Source organism: Patiria miniata, unplaced genomic scaffold (genome assembly GCF_015706575.1).
Source record: "Patiria miniata isolate m_02_andy unplaced genomic scaffold, ASM1570657v1 HiC_scaffold_6, whole genome shotgun sequence".
In the NCBI taxonomy this organism is placed as follows: Eukaryota; Metazoa; Echinodermata; class Asteroidea; order Valvatida; family Asterinidae; genus Patiria; species Patiria miniata.
Genome location: NW_024037073.1, coordinates 9588594 through 9613043, shown reverse-complemented (window position 1 = coordinate 9613043; position 24450 = coordinate 9588594). Strand labels below are relative to the sequence as shown.

Sequence of the window (24450 nt, the reverse complement as noted above, 5' to 3'; positions counted from 1 at the left end):
CTAATTTCCATAACTTCCCAGAATAACAGCATCACTTAATATTGCAAATCTTGATTCAGGCATGTTTGGTCTTAAAGTACGCATTAACTGTAACTCCTAATCCACCGATCCCCCCCCCCCCCCAATAAAAACAACAGCAACAACTTGGACTTCAACACCCAAGTCAACGCACTTTGGAAAATCCTGGTTCCACCACTGTTATAGCAACTAGGTTTTTTTTGGCACTAAACATGTAACACAAAATTGAATGATATGCCAATTCAGTCCTGAATCTAACAAAATTGGGTGTTTCTTTGGAGAATTCAGGGTGGTTTGGGGGCAGCAAAAGAAAAAAGCTCTGTAAAAAAAACATGTTTTTCACAGAACTTGCCACTGTGCCTCGGGACCTGGGTGAACTGCATTTGAAGTGTGCATTCATTCATACACAAAGTTCTATTGATGCAATATTGTGGCAGTGACCCTCTAGTCCATGCCTCCAATATGGGCGTTTCTAATACAAAAACCTGACGATGCGTAACATCAAGGACCAAGCATTTACAACAATTTTACAATTTTTATATATTTTCTAGCAAGTAGGCATTGTCTACTTTTTAGTGATACTTATTCAGGCCGAGTTTCACATAAATAAAACAATTCAAGAAGCTTGTTGAAATTCACACATGTCCATGGCCATGCACCTCGGTTTGAATTTGGGTGAACGCCCAAAACACCAGTTCCACTTGATTTATCTTTGTGCAAGGCGGCTTTTTGAATCAAGTTCAAGTATATGTTAATTATTCATTTGGAACCAGAACAATTCTGTAACCGCTTTATGTGAAGAGAGTGCAAAATATACAATAATTATAGACAATAATATTAAGAGCTTTATGGTAGGTATTTTCTACTTTTACATGTTTTTCCTACAAATTACAAACATGACACAGTAAGAGGACAAACAGATTTCGAGCCCGCACAAAAGCTGTGACAAATAATCCTTAACACTTTTGTTGGAAAGAGTGTAGTAGTATCCAGACGCCACATCACTGGTTGTGTACAAAGCCTATGGAGAGTCAAGAACATTTTCAAAGTATTTTCTAACAAAATTGGAAAGGTTTCTCAGTCCCAGATTCATGTCTTTTTTAACATTTTTGCAATGACTGACCTTCATCGACTGATAATGAAAAAAAGTGACGTCAAGCTGCAACATTCTTTCTGTTTTGTTTTGAGAACAACAATCATGACTGAGTTTTTAAAACCAGAAGGCAGATTTTTAATGATTTGGATAAGTGTTTTAATTCTGTGACCATCACAAAGTGATACAAGAATCGGGCTCTGCTCTTACCTCAAAATTTGAGTTCCTTTCTTCAGTTCTCGACTCAAATGTGACTGTAGGTTGTCAAAAAAAACAGCCAAACGGAGTAAGAAATGTAAAGTGGATGTCAATTCAAGGCACTCAGACAAACTGATCGGTAATCAGCAAACGTCGCTGTAATGAGTACGATTCACAAGCCAGTCCGACAAGGCAAAAATATGAGCACTCCAAAACAGAGTGTTCATGAAACCAGCCCCAAACAACAACGTTCAGACTAGTCTATACCCGACAATGGAGCACAGGGCCCCTGATCGCTCGCTCACCTAACCTAGCACTGAACTGGCTAGCTAGCGCTGCAGCAGCGTTTCATGCAAAGCCTGATGTCTGTGTTGATAAACACAGGCCCAGAGTCAGTAGAGGTCCCTTGTTCTGAAAATACTAAACTTGTCCAAGTCCTTGCATGCTTTCCTTCTATGCCAAATACCAAGCTAGCCTTCAATGTTAGCAATGAAAAGTAAAATTCTACATAAATCAAAATTAAAAAACTTGATCAAATTATCCAGTTTCACTTGACCACTTTTTTTAGACCAAAGACAATTTAAGGCACAGCTCTAAATTCTGAGCCAGAAGGTCTTAAATAAACTGAACCCTGTAGACTTGTACAAGTTTAGGGTAGCTCTGTTTACATACATGCATAACTGGAATGATCCATGATTCATGAGGGGGGAGGTAGTGCACCTGATATGGAAAGCAGATGGATTTGTTATGCACCCCCCTGTGAATTCCAAGAAAGCGAAATTTACTGGTTATGTGTGTGGGTGAATGATCACGTATGCACAGAGTGAACCATGGGGCAAAATAATAAGCAGCTTTTACTGGACAGATGATTGATGAGTGTAGGGGTGGTGGGCTTCCTGACTTCGGTTCCCTAAAAGTTTAACAGATAAAGAAGCAAACAGTTGTGTTTTCAAAGTTTCAAGCAAGTTGTTTGGGCTCATGCATTCTTGACCTACTCATAGCACACAAAGGAAACTTGTGCAAATATGATCATTTTTCAAAACAGTTGAACCATGGAGGATGTTGAACCATGGAGCTATGGTTGAACAAAGGAGACAAGTGTCCAAATTGATTCAAATTACAAGGAGGTTAGCAAATTTTTACAATGTGTACAATTGTACATGTACACAAGTGCATACAATTAAAGTATGTACAGTGGCGTAGCCGCAAGGTCATTTTTTTTTTTTTTTGGAGGGGGGGGGGTAAGTTTTTTTTTTTAAAAGAGCACTTGCACAGCCCTGGTGAAATGTAGACACTTTTTTTCCTCCGGGCACTTTGCTAAGCCTTTGTACAATTTCTTTTAAAAGGGGGAGGGGGGGGGGGCCTGATCGGTCGGTGGGGGCGCTGTTCAAAACCGACGATAATGGACACTCACGTACGTACGTAATTGTTCAGAAAAAAACGGCACTTCTTAAAAAAAAAATGGGCACTTACACAATATTGGGGGGGGGGAGGTTAAGCCTGAGCACTGGTGAAAAAAGGGCATTAGAATACGCCTATATATAGTGTATTTGCCTGCAATCGGGGACCCCCTATTGTCCCTCTTTTGTTTATCACACAGGTTCACACACCCAGTCCGATACACATACATGTACATTGTAAGTTTAATAGGCTAATTTCGAGATGGCTCTATTTAGCAACATGAGTAAACCTTGTGAAATCATGAAAGTTTTCTTCTTTCTTCGTCAGTACCGGCACACAATATAACATCACTAGAGCAGGACGGAACACATCATGCATTGCAATGTTTCATTTCAGGATCTACAGCCTTGGTACCGATAGGCGGTACATACTGTTTCATCCAATGAACTGGAAATGTCCCGGAAGTCGGCAGAATGAGAACAACTGTAAATAATCTACAGCCATTTGGTCTTGACATAAAGTTCCTCAAAAAACGAATGGAAACCGTGCCATCTCAAGACACTATGATAACAAATATACTGACAAATAAAGCATTATATGTAATGGGATTAGTAAGATTTGAGGCTTCAATGCATGGTGGAGATACTAAATAATGAAAGGTTTGCGGAAACACCATGTGCAAATAATTTCTCAACTAAGAGAATGGTTCTGAAAAGAACCCGAGGTATAAACTCGACGTTCCGGTCAGTATGCTCTGACCGTCTTCAGGAGAGTAATGGGATTATCCAATTCTGGCAATTCACACTTCCAATTCCTTAAAATAGACTGATAAGACTTAAACAACAGTGTCTCTGCTTTCCTATGTAAGAATGTTCTGAACCCTGTTTTTTTTTTTAAACTATGACTAGTTTATTCTTTTCAATTTCAATATCACCACTGTCAGGTAAACTTATTCCTGTTCAGTGAAAAACTGCAGTCTGGAAATTATTTGTAGCAGAATGGAGAATTCACTGCTTGGTACATCAGTATATTATGTGTGTGTGGACACAAATTCTGAGTACAAAAAGAAAAGTGTACCCAAGGTCACACACCCCTTCCACAGAATGGACTGTGCCATACATGTCCTGATTGTATGGTGACGTGGAAGAAGCCTGTGTACCCAAGGTCACACACCCCTTCCACAGAATGGACTGTGCCATACATGTCCTAATTGTATGGTGACGTGGAAGAAGCCTGCTGACGTGGGACGTGCCAACGCACACATAAACACCACCACTGGCAACTGTCACATGACTTGGCACTACTTCAAAGCTATTTGCATAACAGCTAGCTTGGCACTCAGCTCCAATAATAATGATGGACACTGTAAAATTGCAGACAGACTTGGGCAACAGTATGGATTTCAGGCTAGGTACAGGAGAATTGGGCCAGGCAACTAGGTAGAAGTGCAACATATGCAAATTCTTGCATCAGACAACAACACAGCGGATAACTTTGTCATGTGATTTTCCTTGAATGAATTCCAACAAATCTGGCTGACCAAATAAACTTGTGATAAGTCCTGATACTTTTTTGATAAATGCTGAGAACTTTTCACGGGACCAATTAACAATCGTAATTCTTCCAGAATAATCATAAAGGGAGACTTAAAGTGGCACTGACATAATACTGCTAGTGACAAAAATAATTATACGAGTGAGCTTATGAACCCATGGTTGCATCATGCATGCATGGACAAAATCTGCTCCACAATATTTATAATGATAGGGAGGCTAATAAGTTTTTCGACTAAATTTTCTACATTTATTTTTGATGTGGTTTTGTAATAAAACATAGGCCTATTTTCTTTTTTTTGTTTAAAGGTTCTCTTATTAGTATTACATTTAAAGGTAGAGTCCATCATTTGTATAAAAATTGTGCATTTTGTTCGTTTGAAGCAACAAACGTGCTCAAAATCTAAAGAAGGGTGCTGAACAACTAGCCTGATGAAGTTTCAGCTCAGCTTCAGCTGTATTTTCCGAGAAAAACAGTATTCTAGGATCCCGAATTCAAATCAAAAGTTGCTGAATCATGTTTTGAATTGGGCCTGAATTCAGCGTCCGAGACACGTTCTTACTGAGCCGATTGCAGCTACGCGAAGTCGCGCACTGATCCAACAACTTGTTGCGTCGTGCCAACGCTTGGGCACGCTTCGTCGCATAAAAAAAAAAAACTACTATTTTTAATTTCCAACGGTGGCGCACTTTAAGACGCACCGTTGGAAAGGCCTTCTTTTGTTGATTTCTTCAAAATGACAGCATGCCAGAAATAATAATTGCACAGGGAGTTTAGTCCCCTTACTATCGTTCAACCAAGTATATTTTTCAACAATAAGGCAAAAAAAAAAAAAAAACATGTTTAGCGTCCTGCCTCTTTGACAAAAAGGAAGGAGGAGACCAGCTTTTTTCAAAATGGCCGCCACTTGGACTCACTGACTATTTCCTCGTCAGAGATCGTTAAAATTTATCAATTTTTGTCTTTTAAAAAAAAAAAAAAAAAAAAAAAAAAGGAGGCAGCCTCTAAAAAGGAAGCGGGCGGGGACGCTAAACATGTTTTTTTTTTTACTTCGCCTAATTACGCCAGTTACTTTTTGGATAGCTGCAAATGATGGACTATAGCTTAACTTTTCAGTTTTCTGTGAACTTTCAACTATTCCATGGCAAAAGCTTAAAAAAGGCTTCAATGTATGACCTAAAAGACATGAAAAATAATATAAATAATGGTATGCACAAAGAATGCACACAAAAAGGCATCAATGGATCGTCGTTGCATGCTTGGTGATCAAGCACTAGTCTAGTTAGGAACAAAAGATTTAAACAAAAATTACAAAAAAAAATCAATCAAATGCACGATGCATACAATGTATATAAATTATAATTTAAATTTGAAAATGTTAAGTTACTTTCACAACACAAGATATTAAAGTACCAATGCCATATAGGGGGGGGGGCCTATTGTACATTATTACAAAGGCAAGCCAGTTTTAAACTCTTGTAGTTGTAATGTAGGCCCTTTGTTAATAAATATGGCGCTAGAACGAAAAAAGGTAATTCCATGAATAAATATTAAAACTTTAAATTTATCAAAGAAAATAGTTGATTAAAAACCTCACAAAAACAACAACCCCTATAAAAAAAAAAAAGCCCCCCCCCAAAAAAAGCATAAAAAACAACACACACCAAAACAGCGCCCTCTCCCATTCCCTCAAATAAAAACAAAACTCTGAACATTATTTTGATCAAATTGATGGGGAAACAAGTTAGGGAACATACCCACAAATTCCAGCTCTCCTTCGCCGTCAACAAGCAGCTCTCTCATCTGATGCTATAAACTCAAATGTTCATTCCCAATAGACACAACCTCAGAAATAATCAGTAAAATCAGCAGCAAAATTTCTTTCTTTTCTTGACACCAAATCAAGCGGCTAATTCCATTCATGAATATTCATTACTTTCTAGTCGGAGGGAAAAACGGACGGTTTGCAAAAACCCTTCTTTTCGTCAAGGTACATGTCCTTCAGTGTCATCAGTACACGTCAAATTAGACGTTTGGAAACACGACTGAGATATGCAGAATCGAATGCGACCAACAGGTACCAGACTCAATTATACAACGAGTATTGTGTGCAGTGCTAGTGTCTAGTGCAGTAAAGTTACGTGACTGACGACGGGATTTGGACTTCGAAACACCGAACGCCGCTGAAATCGTCTGATCTTCGTAAATTTGAAACTTTAAGAGATTGTCGTTAACATTCTACTGAAATATAGAGTCTACTTGTAACAAATAAGTGAAATATGGCGCTGAACAAACTAGCGATGAGACAGATGTGGCGTCCGCTTGCCTCAATATCGCAGCGATTCCAAGGCACGACAGCAACGGCAGCAAGTACGCAAACTCGTAATCGTATCCTTTTTAACTAGGGGCTATCGTTACGGCGGAACGACAGCCGTAATGCGATTTTCAACTGCTACCGTTACGGTATTGCAAAATTACTGTTGCTAATCTTTATCACATTCATAACTACCCGTCCAACCAGAACGCTTCGGTAGCTCGATTGGTTACACTTCGTCATGTCCATGCAACAAGGTCGTATCTCCTATGGCGTGTGACGTCATGTACGTGAAACGCAAGTTTTCAAGGAGCAACTATAGAATGCAGGGCCACGCCGGAGCAAGGTTTTTTATTTTGCGTGGAGGCGTGGATGGATAGGAGTAATAGATATGCAAACCTGCAAAAAGTGCTAAGTACAGCGAATGCACTTGTCTTCTGAGCTTCTCATGAAGGATCGGAAGGGAGGGCGTGCTTGTAAATGTGTTGGGGCGACGGGGCACTGTCCGGAGTGGCGGAGGCGCGGAGTCGTGGAGTCTTAGAGTCGCGGCGGAGACGCGGGGCACTCTGGAGTGGCGGAGGCGCGGAGTCGCAGAGACTCGCGCCGATAGAGGGCGCAATTCTCGGCGGAATTTTATTGAGAACGAAGCATCCGTATCCATTTTAAATGGGCTCGCAAATTAGGAAGGGAGGAGGGCGACGGGGCACTGTCCGGAGTGGCGGAGGCGCGGAGTCGTGGAGTCTTAGAGTCGCGGGGGAGACGCGGGGCACTCTGGAGTGGCGGAGGCGCGGAGTCGCGGAGTCGCAGAGACTCGCGCCGATAGAGGGCGCAATTCTCGGCGGAATTTTATTGAGAACGAAGCATCCGTATCCATTTTAAATGGGCTCGCAAATTAGGAAGGGAGGAGGGCGACGGGGCACTGTCCGGAGTGGCGGAGGCGCGGAGTCGTGGAGTCTTAGAGTCGCGGCGGAGACGCGGGGCACTCTGGAGTGGCGGAGGCGCGGAGTCGCAGAGACTCGCGCCGATAGAGGGCGCAATTCTCGGCGGAATTTTATTGAGAACGAAGCATCCGTATCCATTTTAAATGGGCTCGCAAATTAGGAAGGGAGGAGGGCGACGGGGCACTGTCCGGAGTGGCGGAGGCGCGGAGTCGTGGAGTCTTAGAGTCGCGGCGGAGACGCGGGGCACTCTGGAGTGGCGGAGGCGCGGAGTCGCGGAGTCTTAGAGTCGCGGCGGAGACGCGGGGCACTCTGGAGTGGCGGAGGCGCGGAGTCGCAGAGAAGCTCACCGATAGAGGGCGCAATTCTCGGAGATATCGACTGCGGCCGGCTCCACGACTCCACGATCGATTTTCGGAGGTAGGTCGACTGCGGCTCCACGCCTCCACGCAGCCGTACGGAGGCGCGGATGTAGAGTAAAGTGGCCCTGCATTCTATAGTTGTACCGTTTTCAATGTCAAAGTTCTTACCTCGCTTAAAATAACCAGTATGTACAGTTGTACGCACAAAGTCAATAGACGTCGCGATACGCGAGATACGACCTATAGCTCCATGGTTACACAGACAACAGAGCGTATTTGCAAGAGATACGACTTTGTTGCAGAATCAAGTTACGACCTTGTTGCACTGACGTGACGACTTAATACACATTCGACACGTTCGACTACGGAGCCGGTGATTTGGGTTGAAATCCGCTGCCACCCTGTAAATTTTTTGTTGATTGTTTTGTTCATTTTAAAAATATTTTTAGAACAGTTTACTTTCATGATTTTAAATTTAATCAAATTGTTCTTTTTGTTTAAGTAGATTTGTTTTTCTCCCTAATCCGTGGCTTTGGAGGATTTTTTGTTTAAAAGGGAAATAAAGTCTGAGAACCATTTGGTTGAATGATAAGTCTGGTTCCAACAGCCAAAGATCCTGACACTGATTACTGTTACTGTTAGGTCAGGAAGCAAGATGATGCTGTAACGATAGTAGTTGAAAATTGCGTTACGGCTGCCGTAACGATAGCCACTGCATTTTAAAAACCTTGAAAATGATTAGATGTAATTGTTAAGTAGGCCCATTATACATGTATATGGACAAATGAAGATGAACAATGATGATAATTGATATCCTTGACCTGATGTTGTGCCATTTAAAAAAAAGTGTGATTTGTATTGCATTGATTCAATTCAATTTATTCAGGTGGTTAAGTAAATGTAGGCACAGTCGGTAAATTTGTGCTAAAAAGATAAAAGTGGCACCTGACAGTAAATCGCCGCAACTTCACGATAAAATAAAATCGCAGTCGTGTGTGTAAACAGTATGTGCTTAGTTTTTTGGTTTTCAAATATTTAAACCGTCAAAAAGCTACATGTATACGAATGTTCATTTGATGATTGAATATATTTGGTATATTCGGGACAGCTCTATTTATTTGTTGGGTAAGAAGTTTAAATATACTCATTCCTGGAATTCACAAGTATTAGAGCACAGAATGTGCCCTGGAGTTTTGAAATTCATGTCAGAGGTAACCAAAACAAAGAGTTTACCCTATAAAATAATGATCCATTGTAATCCAACCAGTTGTACATTCCAGGAATGATTCCCATATCTGGCCATCACTAATTTTTCCCTACAGTGACCTATCTGCCATCAAAAAGGGATAAATGTCCTCAAAAAAGTCAAATTTAGCAGGGAAAGCATTTATTGAGAAAACACTTAGAAATTGTCAGACCAGTCTCATAGGGTTTGTGCACAGAGTGGCAAGTGATGTCCAGGTATGGGAATCTTTCCAAATTCCACACCCAAAAGTACAAGTGCCCTATTCCCCTTGACTCTGTTTACCTTGAAGCTGAAGCCTCAGCCGAGAAGGTTCAATTTAACTGGAAGGATGCGTTGAATCTAGAGCGTCACCTGACAGAGGAGGAAGTGATGGTTCGCGATCAGATGAACGCCTACTGCCAGGACAAACTCATGCCTCGGGTCCTCATGGGCAACAGAAATGAAGGTTGGTCAAATTTGGGATTTTGTGGGTGTTTGTGAAAGCGTGGGTTTGGTCTTCAGCCTTGGCTACATCTGTGGCTTTACAATCAGTTGTCAAGGAGACATTGTGAAACCCAAACAAAAATATTCTAAATTTCGGCCTTGTAAGGACTCATTGCGCGAACAATACATGTTGCTTTGTGGCCACTTTAAAAAAAATACAGTGGGTAGGACACACTACACGTGCGCACACTCTTGTTTTACTATACCCCCGAGGACAATGCTTTGTGTTTTCCTTTGTACCTGTAATATAACACTCTCCCATAGACTAAGCACACAAATCTACCACAGAGGACTGTTTCCAACAAAAGACCAACTCCCGAGGACTGAAAGGATCTGATGTTCTCCCTTTGTGTGTCTGTCCTTGGGGGGTTATGCAGAACAAGTACACAAACTCATAGCTCAAACTCAAACTCTTCCCGCGAGTGCCAGGCATTGCGCCGGAAATCAGCATCCAGAACAGGTTCTCATTCAGCCAATTGCAGCTACGTGATGTCACGCACTAAACCAACAAATAATAGCAACTGCGCGCGCACGTGTGCATCATGTCAACGTTTGCACGCACCAATTTACGGATTCGCCCAATTGCAAACCAACTACTAACGGAAATTTCCAAAAATTTATCACTTGACTCATCTTTCAAGACCTTCTTTTATTGTTTTCTTCAAATTGACAGCATTGACAGCAATTTTACAGAGAGTTTAGTGCCATTGCTATCTTTAAACCAAATAAGCCTTTTAAAAATAATTTGGTCAGTTACTTTTTGGATAGCTGCAAATGGCTCTACTCTAATATTGAAATAACTTTACCGATTTGTATGTTAAACCATTAAGAGTCTTTGCATATTATATCCAAGTGAGACTTACTTGAATCTGATTATATACGAACATTTGTGTGAGGTCTCAGAAAAGTCATGAGTGGAATGTATTTGACTGATTTTACATGTGTCTTACCTGTTACTGAATGCAGTCTTCCACCGGGAGATCTTTAATGAAATGGGCGAGCTGGGGGTCCTGGGCCCTACCATTAAGGGCTATGGGTGTGCTGGGGTGTCCTCAGTCGCCTACGGTCTAATCGCCAGGGAGGTGGAGAGGGTTGACTCCGCCTACCGTTCGGCAATGAGTGTCCAGTCATCACTTGTCATGCACCCAATCCACGAGTACGGAACGGAAGCACAGCGACAAAAGTACCTCCCAAAATTGGGTAAGAGTGTCTTTCTTTCTTAACCCTCCTTGTCTTCTGCAATTCACAACCCTTCAAGTTTTGCAAAACCACTTGAAAAGTACATGAGTGATTTGAATCATTCTTGTACTAAAAGAAAGCTAATGAACGGGCTTTCATATCCTAGATTTTGGTTCTTGGTTCTTGTCTGGTTCTTCTCCTAAATACTCCATGTGGGAGTTTATACAGGAGGCCAGAAACACCGGGGCAAACCCCTTCTCTTAGCGATAAGTGTTTACTGGGTTCTTTTACGTGCATTTATACAACACGCGGGACCTACGGCTTAACGTCCCATCCGAAGGACGAAGCAATAATGGTTAAGTGCCTTGCTTAAGAGCACAAGTGTCCGCCAGCGGGCTCGAACCCACGTCACTGTTGCCTCTGAAACACCAGAACGTGAGTCCGGTGTTCTTAACCGCTAGGCCATCACACTCCACAAAGTGCTATATGCAGAACTTCACTAAAACCATGGTCCCGACTTTTGCGTTTTGCTTGTTTTACTCACCCTGTATATCAAAACCTAGGTGATGTTCTAAAAAAAAATAAGCTCATTATCAGTTGTAGACAGGTGTACGCATATCCCCTTAGAAGCCATTTTAATATCCCAATTTGAGAAATTTAAATTCGCACTTCCTGAATGGCAAGTGCAACTTCTGACCAGCTCACGCAATTAAGTCTTGCACATGTAAAACTTGGTGTATTTAAAATTTTCTATTTATTTGATCCAATCTCAATTTGAAAAATAATAACTAAATAATTAAAACAAATAATGCACAACTTACTACAGACATGTACATTTTCACAGCGCATTATGAGTAAAGTCCACAATGACTGTGGCACTTCTTCCTAATTTGGAATATCTTAATGTTAACGATGTTTATTTTTGTGGCTCCCAAATGCATTGATGTTTGTGTGGTCTTGGATAAAACAAAGGACGGACAAGTGAATATATAGCCTCCTACAGCAAACACTTGGTCAATCGTTCGTTTTCAAGCATGTTGTCCAAAAGCTTTATTCTCAGTGTTGACTGCTGCAATTAAATACGAGGATATCTTGGAGTTGTTTTTGTTTTGGAGGGAGGGGTGGGGCAATAGTAAACAGTCTCATTACTCATTCATAAAAAAATATTTCACCAGTTTTCGACTTAGATGTAATAAAGTCATTACAAGTCAGTTGATCACCTGTTCTGTTACGTTATCCGATTTCAAAGTCCATTTATTAAAGTATATAACAAGGTTGTTTTTTTTACATTACCATAGCAACGGGTGAACTTGTGGGTGCTTTTGGACTGACAGAACCAAACCATGGGAGTGATCCTGCTGGCATGGAAACCAGAGCACGATACAACCCGGCCGGGAAGAGCTATACCCTGAACGGCGCCAAGTCATGGTGAGAAAGTTTAAGCACTTTCCAATTTGTTTAACCCCAACCCTCCTCAATCCTCCAAAGTCCTCCGGGTGGTTTTGGAGGATTTTGGAGGATTGAGGATGAGTGCAACATGCAGTTTTGGAAGATTTTGGAGGATTTTGGAGGATTGAGGATGAATGCAACATGCAGTTTTGGAAGATTTTGGAGGATATTGGAGGATTGAGGATGAATGCAACATGCAGTTTTGGAAGATTTTGGAGGATATTGGAGGATTGAGGATGAATGCAACATGCAGTTTTGGAGGATTGGGGGCACATGGACATTCAGAACCGGTTGATTTTGGAGGATTGAGGATGAACGGTGTTTGAAGAAAAGGAGAATTTTGGAGGATTGAGGCTGAATGCATTTTGAGAGGCAGGACTGTTGGAGGATTGTAAAGGAATGGGGCAGTGGGTATCCTTCATTTGAACATAAGTGCAAAATTATGGAGGATTTTGGAGGATGGAGGATGGTTTCTAGCAAAAAGGGCCTAGGAGCTTAGGGTTTTAATATTGTCCTTTTTCTTATTTTTTGGGAATGATAGGATCACAAATTCTCCCATCGCCGACGTCTTCGTGGTTTGGGGCAAGAATGAAGCCGAGGGCGGAAGGATTCGTGGCTTCATCCTGGAGAAGGGAATGAAGGGATTGTCAGCCCCGGTCATCGAGGGCAAGTTTTCTCTGCGGGCCTCCACGACGGGTCAGATCGTGATGGAAGACGTGGAGATACCAGAGGAGAACATGCTGCCTAACGCTCAGGGCCTCGGGGTGAGTAGAACAGACAAAGTTCTGGCAAAATGAGACAGAAGTTGGCAGAAGTTGAAATGAGGGTTATTAGGAAAGAGAATAACGGCAATTCCACGGTTACTCTCGTTACATTTTCTTTACGTGAGTAACCAATTTTGTGCGTCTTTTTTATCAAACATAACACATTTTTCTGGATGTCATCTTTGGTGCTTAGGTAGGTCTTGGTCTACTCTATCTACCATGGGGATAACAGTTATTAAACCTTTTCAGTAAGGTTATTACAGCCCAAGGAAACTCAAAAGTACATCAAAACAGTAACGTGAGTAACCGTGGAATTGCCCACAAAATTCTCCTTAAAAAATGTTGGTTGCACTTCCATCGGACATTCTGTTGACAAGTTGTAGCTGTTTAAAGCAAACACTTTGAAAGGACATAAAAGTAAAATACTGAGAAAAGGCTTTTCAACATTCTACTATTTTGTAGTCATGAACATGAAAAATGCCAATTGTTTTCCTTAAAAACACTTTTATTCCACGATTTTATACTAATTCTTTAAAGTATGTGCTGCAGACATATAAAGATTACAGATATCACTTAATCTCAAAATCAAAAAAAAAAATCACCACCATTTATTTTTGTTGGCAATGTACCAAGTTCCATTTATTTTTGCCAGAACGCCTCACATGTGTGAATTTTTGATATATTAACGTGTTTTAATATTTTGATTTATTCCATATATAAATTATATGCTCAATGCTTCTTTTAGGGCTTTTGAGGAAAAATTCACTCAGTTTGAACTCGAACCCAGAACCTCCTGCTAACTAGTGCAGACATTTCACCACGCAACCAGAGTAGAACAGAAAAATATGAATCACACATGTCCCAACTATAGCATCAATTGTTCCCAACTAGGGCACAGTCCTAAACTAGAGTTAGGATGGTCCCAACGGGACTGTCCCATCTATAGGTGGGGCGATGCTATAGCTGGGGCATTGCATTTACATTCATTCTATGGATCTTGTTGTTCTGTCTTTCTAGGGTCCCTTTGGATGTCTGAACAGTGCCCGTTACGGCATATCATGGGGAGCTCTCGGGGCAGCCGAGTTCTGCTTAGAAGCTGCCAGGCAGTACACGCTGGACAGGTAACCACTCACCCATGGAGTAATAGTTCAAGTCAAATTTGGAATCCAATTTGGGGTTATATTTGGAGTAACATTTAGAGTGATACATGTATGTGGAGTAAAATTTGGAGTAAAAATTGGAGTCCAATTTGGAGTCCAACTTGGGGTAATATTTGGAGTAATATTTAAAGTAATATGTGGAATAACATGTGGAGTAAAATTTGGAGTAAAAGTTGGAGTTTGAAGTAAAATTTGGAGTAAAATGTTGACTCAATTTGGAGTAAAATTTAGAGTTAAAGTTGGACTAAAATTTGGAGTAAATTTCAGAATAAAATTTGGTGTAAAATTTGAAGTAAAACTTGAAGCTATATTTTGAGGAAAACTTGAGTGGTTTGTTATCAGTTTAAATAAAATATATATTCACCCTTGAATTTTTTGGGGCCAACTCTTATCATCGAGGGTCTTTTTTGCTTAGAAACCACACCCAGTGCAAAAAAAAGTAACAGTTGTCAAGCTGAGAAGCCTGCCCAGTGTAGCAAGATCCAACCAAAACTTCCTAAGGCAAACTGCCTCAGAGTCTGTGGTCACCAGCTGCAGCAGGATACAACTGTGGCATTGTTCAATGGGACTAGCTCTCATTGTCTCAGAATTGGCTGTTTATGCACTGGTGTTTATGGCTAAATGCAGCCAGCACCCGATTTCATCAAACTCTTCGTAACTTACGATGCATCGCAGCGCTGCGACGCGTCGTATCTCTACGATGCATCGCAGCTGCGACGCGTACTGCGATCCATTTCACTAAACATGTCGTAAGTGCGACGCGTCGTAGGTGTATTTATAGCACAACTCGGTGACTGTTTTATGTCTTTCGTCAGCGTACAGTAAATAGTCGTCTGATATTCAACAAAGAGTCGTCGGATCTCGGCCTGAAATTTGTTAAAGCGTAAAACAAAATGGCGGCCATGCGATGCAATTTTGAAGGAAAACAAGCTCACATTGGACTGTATAGCTACTTTGAAATTTCAACTCTAATATTCCGGTCTAATTCATAATTAGTCAATGAATTTTCTATTTACAACTTTACACACATTGCCTTGGTATTATAATCTCGTTAATGTAATGTTTATGGCATAAAACTGGCTTAGAAATGACTCTTCTTATTTTGCGATGACCACTAGACACGTCGTAACTTGGGACGTGTTTTAAGCCGTTGTCAAGGAACTTACGACGCGTTCAACACATCGCAACTTTAGTGAAATGGAAGATACGACGCGTCGCGAGTTGCGACGTGTTACACGTCGTAACTCGAGTTGCGACGTGTCGCAGCGCTTCGTGAAATCGGGTGCAGGTCCCACAGACTTTTGCACCTGATGCACCGTGTTGCGTCTGGCTGGGGTTAACCCTAATACCCACGGCATTTTTTAGCAGGTCGAAATAAAGATATTTGTATAAAATTGTGTTGGTAACCAATATTGTTTACCTTGTCCAGAATTCAGTTTGGATCCCCGCTTGCCAAGAACCAGCTTATCCAGAAGAAGCTCGCCGACATGTTGACCGAGATATCGCTGGGACTGCAGGCTTGCGTTCAAGTTGGACGACTCAAGGACGAAAACAAGTAAGAGAGACAACACCAAAACCAAAAAATTATAGTAATCTTTTTCTCAGGAACAGATTTATTTCAGCAAGTCTGTAGTCCTCATTGAACCCGACCGACTGACTTTCACCAAACCGCTGATATACCAACTGAGCTTTCTAGCCATCTGTTTGTGATCTTCCACATTTTTCAATGTCTTTGTTGATAGATTGCTAATTTTTGAACCCCTGTAGGTCAAAGGTCAAGGTTTTTGTGGTTAAAACGTATGACAAGATTTCAGAAAATATCTTGAGAAATACTTTGTATGGGTTGGTGTTGAAGTTTTACAGAAGCCAATTGATCTAGAATCCCACAGGTCAAAGTGCAAATTTACCTGTTCTTGTTTTGGTCAGAATTGCACCAGAGATGATCTCCATGATCAAGCGCAACTCTTGCGGCAAGGCGTTGGATATTGCCCGGAACGCGCGGGACATGCTGGGCGGCAACGGCATCTCAGACGAGTATCACATCATCAGACACGTCATGAACCTGGAAGCTGTCAACACATATGAAGGTGAGGGAAGAAATTAGCACTAGAGGGCGCTCTTCAAATACAGTGGTGTTGTCATGGCTTTAGTTACAAACAATAAATATTAAGTATCGCTAGAAATGGTGGCATTGTTCCATTGCCACAGTTTGTGACAATTCCAGGGAGGAGTACACAGGGTTCCCCAGTCATGGAACAAGTTTGGAAAATAAAGCTATCATGGAAAATTGAACTTCCAAGAAAAAAAATCATGAAAAAGTCATGGAATCCTGCACGACCCATTACAGGATGATGCATAACATTTAGCTATGGCAGTCTTCCAGTTTGCATTCCAGTTTACTATGCTTTGTCTTTATGCATGTATGCTCAATACTTGTTGCAGCCATGTGCATCTGCATTTTGAGCTAGCATAGCAACTAGCATAATGCGCATCAGCAGCGTCATATTTCAAACACATTTCGAGCAACAAGCCCGTGTGTTGGGAACATTTTCAACACTGCGCAATGTGTGCTTGATTGCATAAAATACGCAGTTGCAGTTCTCCTACAAAGATGGCCCATCTTTGAGAGAGACCTTTTGTGCTGCTTTTGTGGTGCTCAGTGGTCTTGTGTCAAACTGGAAGGCTGAAAGGGAGTGGTGTCCCTTGCCTCAGTGTGATGACTGGCCAGCGTATCGTAAATAGGCTCCTAAGATGCCAAAACAGCTGAAGAGTTGGTCATGGAAAGCCCTAAATTTGTCTTGGAAAATCGTTCGGTATATATTAAATTCTGAAATGCTTGATGTAAAGGGAATATACATCATTTGCTTTTGCTGTAATTTTCAGAAATGGATGGAATTGGGGGGTTGGAAATATGTCGCAAATATAGTTACACTGACTTTTTTGAGGTTTTGGGTTCAAAAATGCTATAAAAACCAAGAAAAATAATCAATTTTCTGTAGTCTGGTTCCCTGACTCCATATAAGAAGAAACAGAGCAGTTTACATACATTGGGGAATTGTAAGGTCAGGGAACCAGTCTAGCTGTCTTGTACCCGTTCATAGGTTTGTAATCGATTGCAAACGAGTGCGATGGTCAATTGGGGCCAGTATTTGAAAAAAAAGCCAGTTTTTTCCAACGCTGGTCGGCCGATCAGCATAGGAAATTGATACAAAAATACCACTTTTCTTGAAAATGACAGTATACCAGGTGCCATGATTTTACAAGATGCTTGACACTGTAATTCACTACAGTCCAGCAAGGTATTTCAAAATGATTTGGTAGATTTATTTTTTGTTGTTTGCAAATGTTGTATTTTCCCTTTTAACTCAATGAAAAGTTACTTATAGGCCTGAAAAATAAAGCACATTGTTCCTTATATTTCCCCGCTCATTCTGATTTTGCTGTTGATTTTCAGGCACCCATGACATCCATGCGCTGATCCTTGGACGAAGCATCACTGGACTTCAGGCTTTTGTACCTGCCAAGAATTAGTGTAAAGAACGCCCCCTGCTTCCCCAAACAAGTCAGTGGAGCTCTAAGCACGCAATATTGGTTAGCGAATTGATAAGTTCAAGCTGACCAGACCAGTCAAAAATGATAAATATGCACTCTGCATGATATCTTACGGCCCGTCTCAATTCATATCAGGGACGAGTTCCGACAAGTTGCGGACATTGTATCAGGTATAAGTTGCAGGATTCTGAACAACTTCCCCGCAATCTTCCCGCAATGAAGTCATCAGTATTAGTGAGTCAAGCAGTTGCTAATGAAAATTTCCCTGGAACATGTCCGGGACAGATGCGGAGATTGTTACGGACAAAGTCAATGATTCTACCCACAACTTGTCCGGAATTCGTCCCGGAAATGAATTGAAATGTCCCCTAGCTGGTGTCTTGTTTTTTATGCTAAGCAAGAATACATTCTGTGCAAAGCAAAATTGTGCATCGAGCTGCTTTGTGGATATCACTCTGGAATAGTATTCAACCAACGTGGTGTCATATGAGAATATTTTAGAGAATTAAAAAAAAAATGAAATTTTGTTTCTTATTTTTTTTGTGGAAGAAAATTTAGACTACATCTCCAGGTGTTTTTGGAATGTCTTGCTAGCTCCACTTCTTTCCCGAATTTGAACTGAAAAAGCGAAGAGGTTAGAGGATTGAAGAGAGTGTTCAGAGCCATTATGTTCAAATTCTTATCAGAATTTGTGAACTTGAACGAAACATTGCCGTATGTAAATTGTTTTTGGTTGCGTAATGTGTAAATTTGAAACCATCAACATGATGATTTTCACAAATATTCCAACATCATGACATGGACTCATTTTTTAAAATTCTCTCTGAAACAATTACAGATAAACCTTTGAATACTGTGGGGTTTTTTTTTACTGAAGTGTATTTTGTTTGCTTTTTTCCATATGTTTTCACCTGAAATTGAGAGATATTGTACATACATGTATCCGAGATATTTTAAGTATAGGGTGTTTAACTGTAACATAATTAAGACACCACCAGTTGCTTATCATTTGCATCAGTTCTGTCGATGAATTTGAATCATGTCTAATGTACATAACTGATAAATATGACCTATTATGAAAAGAAAATGCGAATTATGCATGTGTAGGCCTATGTCCAAGTTGATTTAGTATGCAAGTAGGTTTGTATGGCTAGCAACCTTCTTACCTCTCAGAACACAATTATTAAACAAAATAATGAAAAATATTTAATTTCCTTCCTCAAAATAGAACATTGCCAAAAATGAAAACAAAAAAATCTGTTACTTGAGCCCTAAAAATGTTTGGACTCGACCCTGTAAAATAATACGGATCAGTCACAGTGTTCAATACTTGTGACTCTTTCCTTTGAGATATTTAGGAAAAGTTACAAAAAGTGACAAAGAACTAGCTAAATAGCTACCTTGATGTGTTAAAATAAAATTTCCTTAACCCTAACCAACCCAACCATTCAAAATCCAACTGCATGTTTTGTTGGATTCTGTTGGAGTGAGTACTGCACTAGTAAACTAATTATGCTTTACATGGGGTCAGGCATACCACCATAATCTGAGTCCAACAGTTTGGGTGTTGAGTTTATCATGTGGTTTTGAATTTTGCAAGAGTGAGGAAGATTCCTAGTAAATCACTCAAGGGGGTTAGTATTAATTTTTAAAAAGCCGTATCCTCTCCGTGTGATCCCCGTTTGCTATTTCCTAGGTTTGCAGCATTGCTAATGTTGCTAGCATCGTGACTTTGCGTGTGATCCCTGGCTACATACTGGTTTGCGGCTTCTGACTAGCGCCGCTTGAACAAAGACATTTAGTACGGCATATAGGTGATGAGTTTGTTCGTTTGATGATAAAAGCATGGAATTTGGCACACAGTCAGAGTATGTGCATAGCACGAATGGAACCGGAAGTTAACGCAACTTGCGTGTTTATCCATGGGTGCTTGTAATCAGTGGTGTGTGCGCATGTACGACGAAGTCACTGACGAACCTCATAGGGCCATTGCAGATTTGTAATTGAAATAATATAGGTAGAAAAACAAGCAATGGCAGCCATTTTGAAAATTGCTTGTAATTCTACCTTTATTTTTTCAAAGGACAAATCTGCAATATCTTTCTTAAGACATACTCTGACTGTGTGCCAAAAGCCATGCTTGTATCATCAAAGGCACAGTTCCCCAAAATATGTCCCTTATCTGCGCCAATACAAATGGGGAACCGCCAACATGGGGCTGGATAGCTCAGTTGGTAGAGCACTGGAACGGCAATCTGTAGTTCAGTTTCTAACCGCGTTCCAGTCAGTGTTTTTGTTCAACTTTATAAACAATAATTATCGTTAAGTCATTTTTTAACTACAATTGTTTGTCCCTCGGAATTAACAGGTGTAATTCTTACATATAAAAATTGAATTCTGAAAATTTATGAAGTCTTAAATTGGTTTGGTTTTTTTGGTCATTGGACAATACCATACTTTCTGTTTGATAAGAGATGTGCTCTATTTACCCATGTGTGAAAGTTTATTTTTAGAATTTTCTTCTGATATAACATGTAAAATAAATCATTTTTTTGAAATCCCTAAAATGTGATTGTTGAATGTGTACATTCTTACTTCTTAAAAAAGTTGTCCACTTCTAACAAATTGTGGACAATGTTATACTGGGACCATGCACTGTCCGAATGAGTTGTACAACGAAATTTCGATGACCGGCCCTACACTTTTTGTTACTAAAGATTTTCCCATCATTCAAATCACATGAGATTAGTTTCCCGAAACTAGGACAAATTAGAAGCTACATTCGTGAATTACATCAGACCAAATACGGAGCCATGCCGTGAATCTGTTTTTTGGGGTTTTTTTTTAGCAATAAACCATCTACATGTATTATTCTTTTTAAAGGGAATATACATCATTTGCTTTTGCTGTAATTTTCAGAAATGGATGGAATTGGGGGGTTGGAAATATATAGCAAATATAGTTACACTGACTTTTTTGAGGTTTTGGGTTCGAAAATGCTATAAAAACCAAGAAAAACAATCATTTTCCTGTAGTTTGGTTCCCTGACTCCATTTAAGAAGAAACAGAGCAGTTTACATATATTGGGGAATTGTAAGGTCAGGGAACCAGTCTAGCTGGCTTGTACCCGTTCATAGGTGTCTAATCGATTGCAAACAAGTGCGATGGTCAACTGGGGCCAGTATTTGGAAAAAGGCCAGTTTTTTTCCAACGCTGGTCGGCCGATCAGCGTTGGAAATTGATACAAAAATACCACTTTTCTTGAAAATGACAGTATACCAGGTGCCATGATTTTACAGGATGCTTTACACTGTCATTCACCAACAGTCCAGCAAGGTATTTCAAAATGATTTGGTAGTTTTATTTTTTGATGTTTGCAAATGTTGTATTTTCCCTTTAATCGTTGAAAATGGTGCAAGAACAATGGAAATCCTGAATTGTGGGACTGTACCTACCGGTAGATCCATGTCCATACGTGCAGTGTGTATGCATGGATTGGTTATCCATCAGACTGAGGACTTGGAACAATGGGGTGTGTGCGATTTCAATGGGCCCAAAGACCTGAGCACTAGTCCTCGGGAGAATTTCCTGTACAAACCTTCTGGGAGCTGTCGAGAAAAAGTTAGAGTACAAACATAAGGGAACAAAAGAAGGAAAGGGGCAAGTCTATCATGAGTACAGTAAAAACGAGCTGGGTGTTCAGACATGTCAGAGTATGTGGACTGGCCATCTGTGGTTTGGCCAATTGCTTAAAGGGAAGATACAACATTTGCAAACTTCACAAAACAAAATTATTAAATTATCACGAAATACCTTACTGGATTGTTAGGGAATGACAGTCTAAAGCATCCTGTAAAATCGTGGCTCCTGGTGTGCTGAAAAATTGTATTTTGCCAACGCTGGTCAGCCGACCAGCGTTGGAAAAAAATGGCTTTTTTTCAAAAACTGCTCTGAATTTTCATAAATAGTTATTCCGCATTTTCTTTGCAATTGATTACACACATGTGAAGGAGTACAAGTCTGCTAGACTGATTCTCTGCCCTAACTATTCCCCAAAGTCTATAAATTGCTCCGTTTCAACTTAAGTGGGGTCAGGGAACAAGACTGCAAGAACAGGATTGGTTTTCTTGGTTTTTCCAACATCTACAAGCCCAAAGCGTGAAAAAAGTCATTTTAACAATATTTGTATAACATGCTACTCCTCCAAATCCATTTATTTCTGAAAATTGCAGCAAAAGCAAATGTTGTACATTCCATTTAAAGTCATTAATTAGATGTTAAAGTGGGTTGGGTAAAGATAAACAACAAAATCCTGGTATGGAAAAAGCCCTAGTTCTTATCAGGCAAAATCGCCTCACGCCAACGACATTCTGGAACAAAATTAAAGTAAAAAAATTAAAGTATCTTTTCACGGACTTTGAATGCTACAATCCATTCCTTACTCATACACATGTGTAAAATTAAATTTAACAAGACCTCACCTACAAAACTCACAAAAACAAATATGACAAAATACAGAAAATATACAACTGGGTAAAATTGAGAATTTTTTATTCAAATCTTGCACATCTCTGTCTCACGAAGTTGATCATGAAAGAAAATTTTTATTTAAAATACCAGGAATTTGTAATCAATATTTAAAATATATTTACATATATGTACACACATGTACATTAATGTCACTGACCAGCCCTTCAGTGTAAACTCTGCAGAAACCGTACGCTCAAACGTGTGTATGCATATGCCTCTTTAATTAGGGCCAGTTTAAACCAGTAGAGACTGGTTTGAACTGGTTCAAACCAGATTTGAACCAGTATTTCATATACCTATACAATACACTAAGTGTACTGTCTGATCTACTAACCATGTCTTGCATTGTATCAAACAGTACTACGTACATTACTTTAAAATCCAACTTTTTTTATTCCTACAATTTTAGTGAATCGAAGTAGATTTTCACCCGATGGTTTTAAACTTTTTAAGGTCTCTAAATATGTACAGTATTTTGCAGTAAGGCAGACATTTTTTTCTTGTGCATTTTTATGTTAATTTTTTTATTTTGTCTGGTTATCAAGAAATCCTTAGACTGAGATTCGTTTTTTGTTTGTGTGTTTGTGTTTTATTTCATGAGGGATATTTGCATATCAATCCCCCCTAAAGATAGATATATAATATTGGATGGCTTTGAGGGGGATATAAGAACATATTGCATGAGCTATGATGAGGGCACTATTGTTATAGCTAGTGCAATATATTCTTGTATCCCCCGGGAAAAAAAGCCATCCAATACTATTATTATTATTTATATCAAGCAGACTTGATCAGCAAGAAATACCTTTCAAGACACTGTCTTTATTTCTGAAATTTCACCGAATATTCTTTGCTTACCGAAGCAAATTTTGCGCTGCTCAAAGCTGCCATTGTTGCTGTTGACAACAGTGAGCGTATGTCATGCTGCGCGCTGCGTCCGTGCCCGCGTGCGATGGTACCGTGCTACGCTGTGTTGACCGGTTGACAACTGTGAGGTTCTACGCTCTTGATTGTGTGGGAACCAGCAAAAATTGTTAAAATGCCCGGATGAGGAAAATATCAAAAAAATAATATTGTCCTCATTTGGGTACTTTGACTGACATAATATTGCAGTCGTCTGTGAACTTTTCATGAAAGCAAACAATACAGTGATTTATTTTTTATCACTGGAAGCCTGACAAAAATAATAATAATATGGTTTAACTGTTCGTATCTGGCGGGTGCAATTTTGGAATAATCTGCTCATTGCACACATAACCTTTACAAAATTAAAACTAAAAAAGGCTCAAGTTTTTCTGCTTATCAAGGTTGCTTCACTGACGGCAAAAAATGAAAATAATTCAGGGGGAAACCTTTGCTGCAAGGTCTACTTTTCTGTAGCATAAAAAGCATAGTTTGTAATGTCACGTCAGTATTTAAAGCACAGTTAACATTACAAACAATTCAACAGACGAACAAAAATGCAACTTTTCAACTTATGCTACAAGCATTAGAGCACCACATCCTATGAACTTCAAATTAAATATAATTTCAGATTTTTTCTTATGGAATTTGACAACGGGTTAAAACAAATGGAATTACTGAACCAATTGAAAAAGTAAAACTTCATAACTACTTGAAACAAAATGTGGAAAGCAACAGAAAAATTGTGCAGATGTTAATTATGTTAAAGTGTGCAAGAACTCAGCCCCCTACATAAATGTCCATATGACCTTAACATTGGCCAGGTGATTTAATCTTCTCAATCGAAAAAATCCCACATACAACTGAACAACAAGAATAATGTTTTTCCCAACTTATCTCACTGGTCTCTTTATCTCTTATTAAAATGAAAAATTGACATTTTGAATTTTTAACAAAAACCTACGTTGTATTTTTCTTATGTACAAAGTATTTACATATGAAATAGTGATGCGTGATATCTACAGTGATGAAGATGTTATTAAATTTACACAGAAAGGGATCTTCAACAATTAATGTATCGAGCAAAACATTCCCCCCCCCCCAAAAAAATGAAAATTCAAATCTCATTTAATGCTACTTGAAAGATAACTTGCATTGGTGTGTGTAGCTATATGTTATTCATTTTTACTCAAAACACACCACTACCAAACTATCTACATGGAAGATACCGAAAATGCATATTAATTAGGTATTGCCATAGCGATACCACATGCAGTTGCGATTGGATGAAAGAGTGAAGGTAGTC

General features: G+C 39.8%; 2 protein-coding genes across 6 annotated transcripts in view; one reads left to right on the top strand and one right to left on the bottom strand.

The window, feature by feature from the left end:
- The window catches only part of LOC119742867 (MAP kinase-interacting serine/threonine-protein kinase 1-like), a 31123-nt gene extending 24955 nt beyond the window's left edge, over positions 1-6168 (bottom strand). The window contains exon 1 of one of the 2 annotated variants that reach the window (XM_038219091.1): positions 6022-6168. The gene's annotated coding sequence lies outside the window, so the exon portion shown is untranslated. Of the gene's footprint in view, positions 1-1321; positions 1636-6021 lie in introns of those variants that run through there. The other variant, XM_038219093.1, reaches the window with a different exon arrangement.
- A 205-nt stretch (positions 6169-6373) lies between these two features.
- LOC119742868 (glutaryl-CoA dehydrogenase, mitochondrial-like) lies at positions 6374-18952 on the top strand. Of its 4 annotated transcripts, none has more exons than XM_038219097.1 (9): positions 6374-6646; positions 9420-9569; positions 10574-10807; positions 12085-12214; positions 12777-12999; positions 14017-14120; positions 15589-15714; positions 16086-16246; positions 17614-18952. In XM_038219097.1, exons 1-9 carry the CDS (start codon positions 6544-6546, stop codon positions 17688-17690), a joined length of 1308 nt encoding a protein of 435 aa, XP_038075025.1. In that variant the 5' UTR covers positions 6374-6543; the 3' UTR covers positions 17691-18952. The 4 variants fall into 4 exon arrangements, with proteins under 4 accessions (XP_038075025.1, XP_038075023.1, XP_038075024.1 ...); XM_038219095.1 differs by having other exon boundaries at positions 9414-9569; XM_038219096.1 differs by having other exon boundaries at positions 6374-6652.
- Positions 18953-24450: the final 5498 nt, after the last annotated feature.

Bases quoted from the DNA above. Each gene is read 5' to 3' on its own strand.
- LOC119742868 (XM_038219094.1), top strand. From the start codon at position 6,544: ATGGCGCTGAACAAACTAGCGATGAGACAGATGTGGCGTCCGCTTGCC. The intron at 9,570-10,573 runs GTTGGTCAAATT...TACTGAATGCAG, and splicing joins CATGGGCAACAGAAATGAAG to TCTTCCACCGGGAGATCTTT. The intron at 14,121-15,588 runs GTAACCACTCAC...TACCTTGTCCAG, and splicing joins AGGCAGTACACGCTGGACAG to AATTCAGTTTGGATCCCCGC.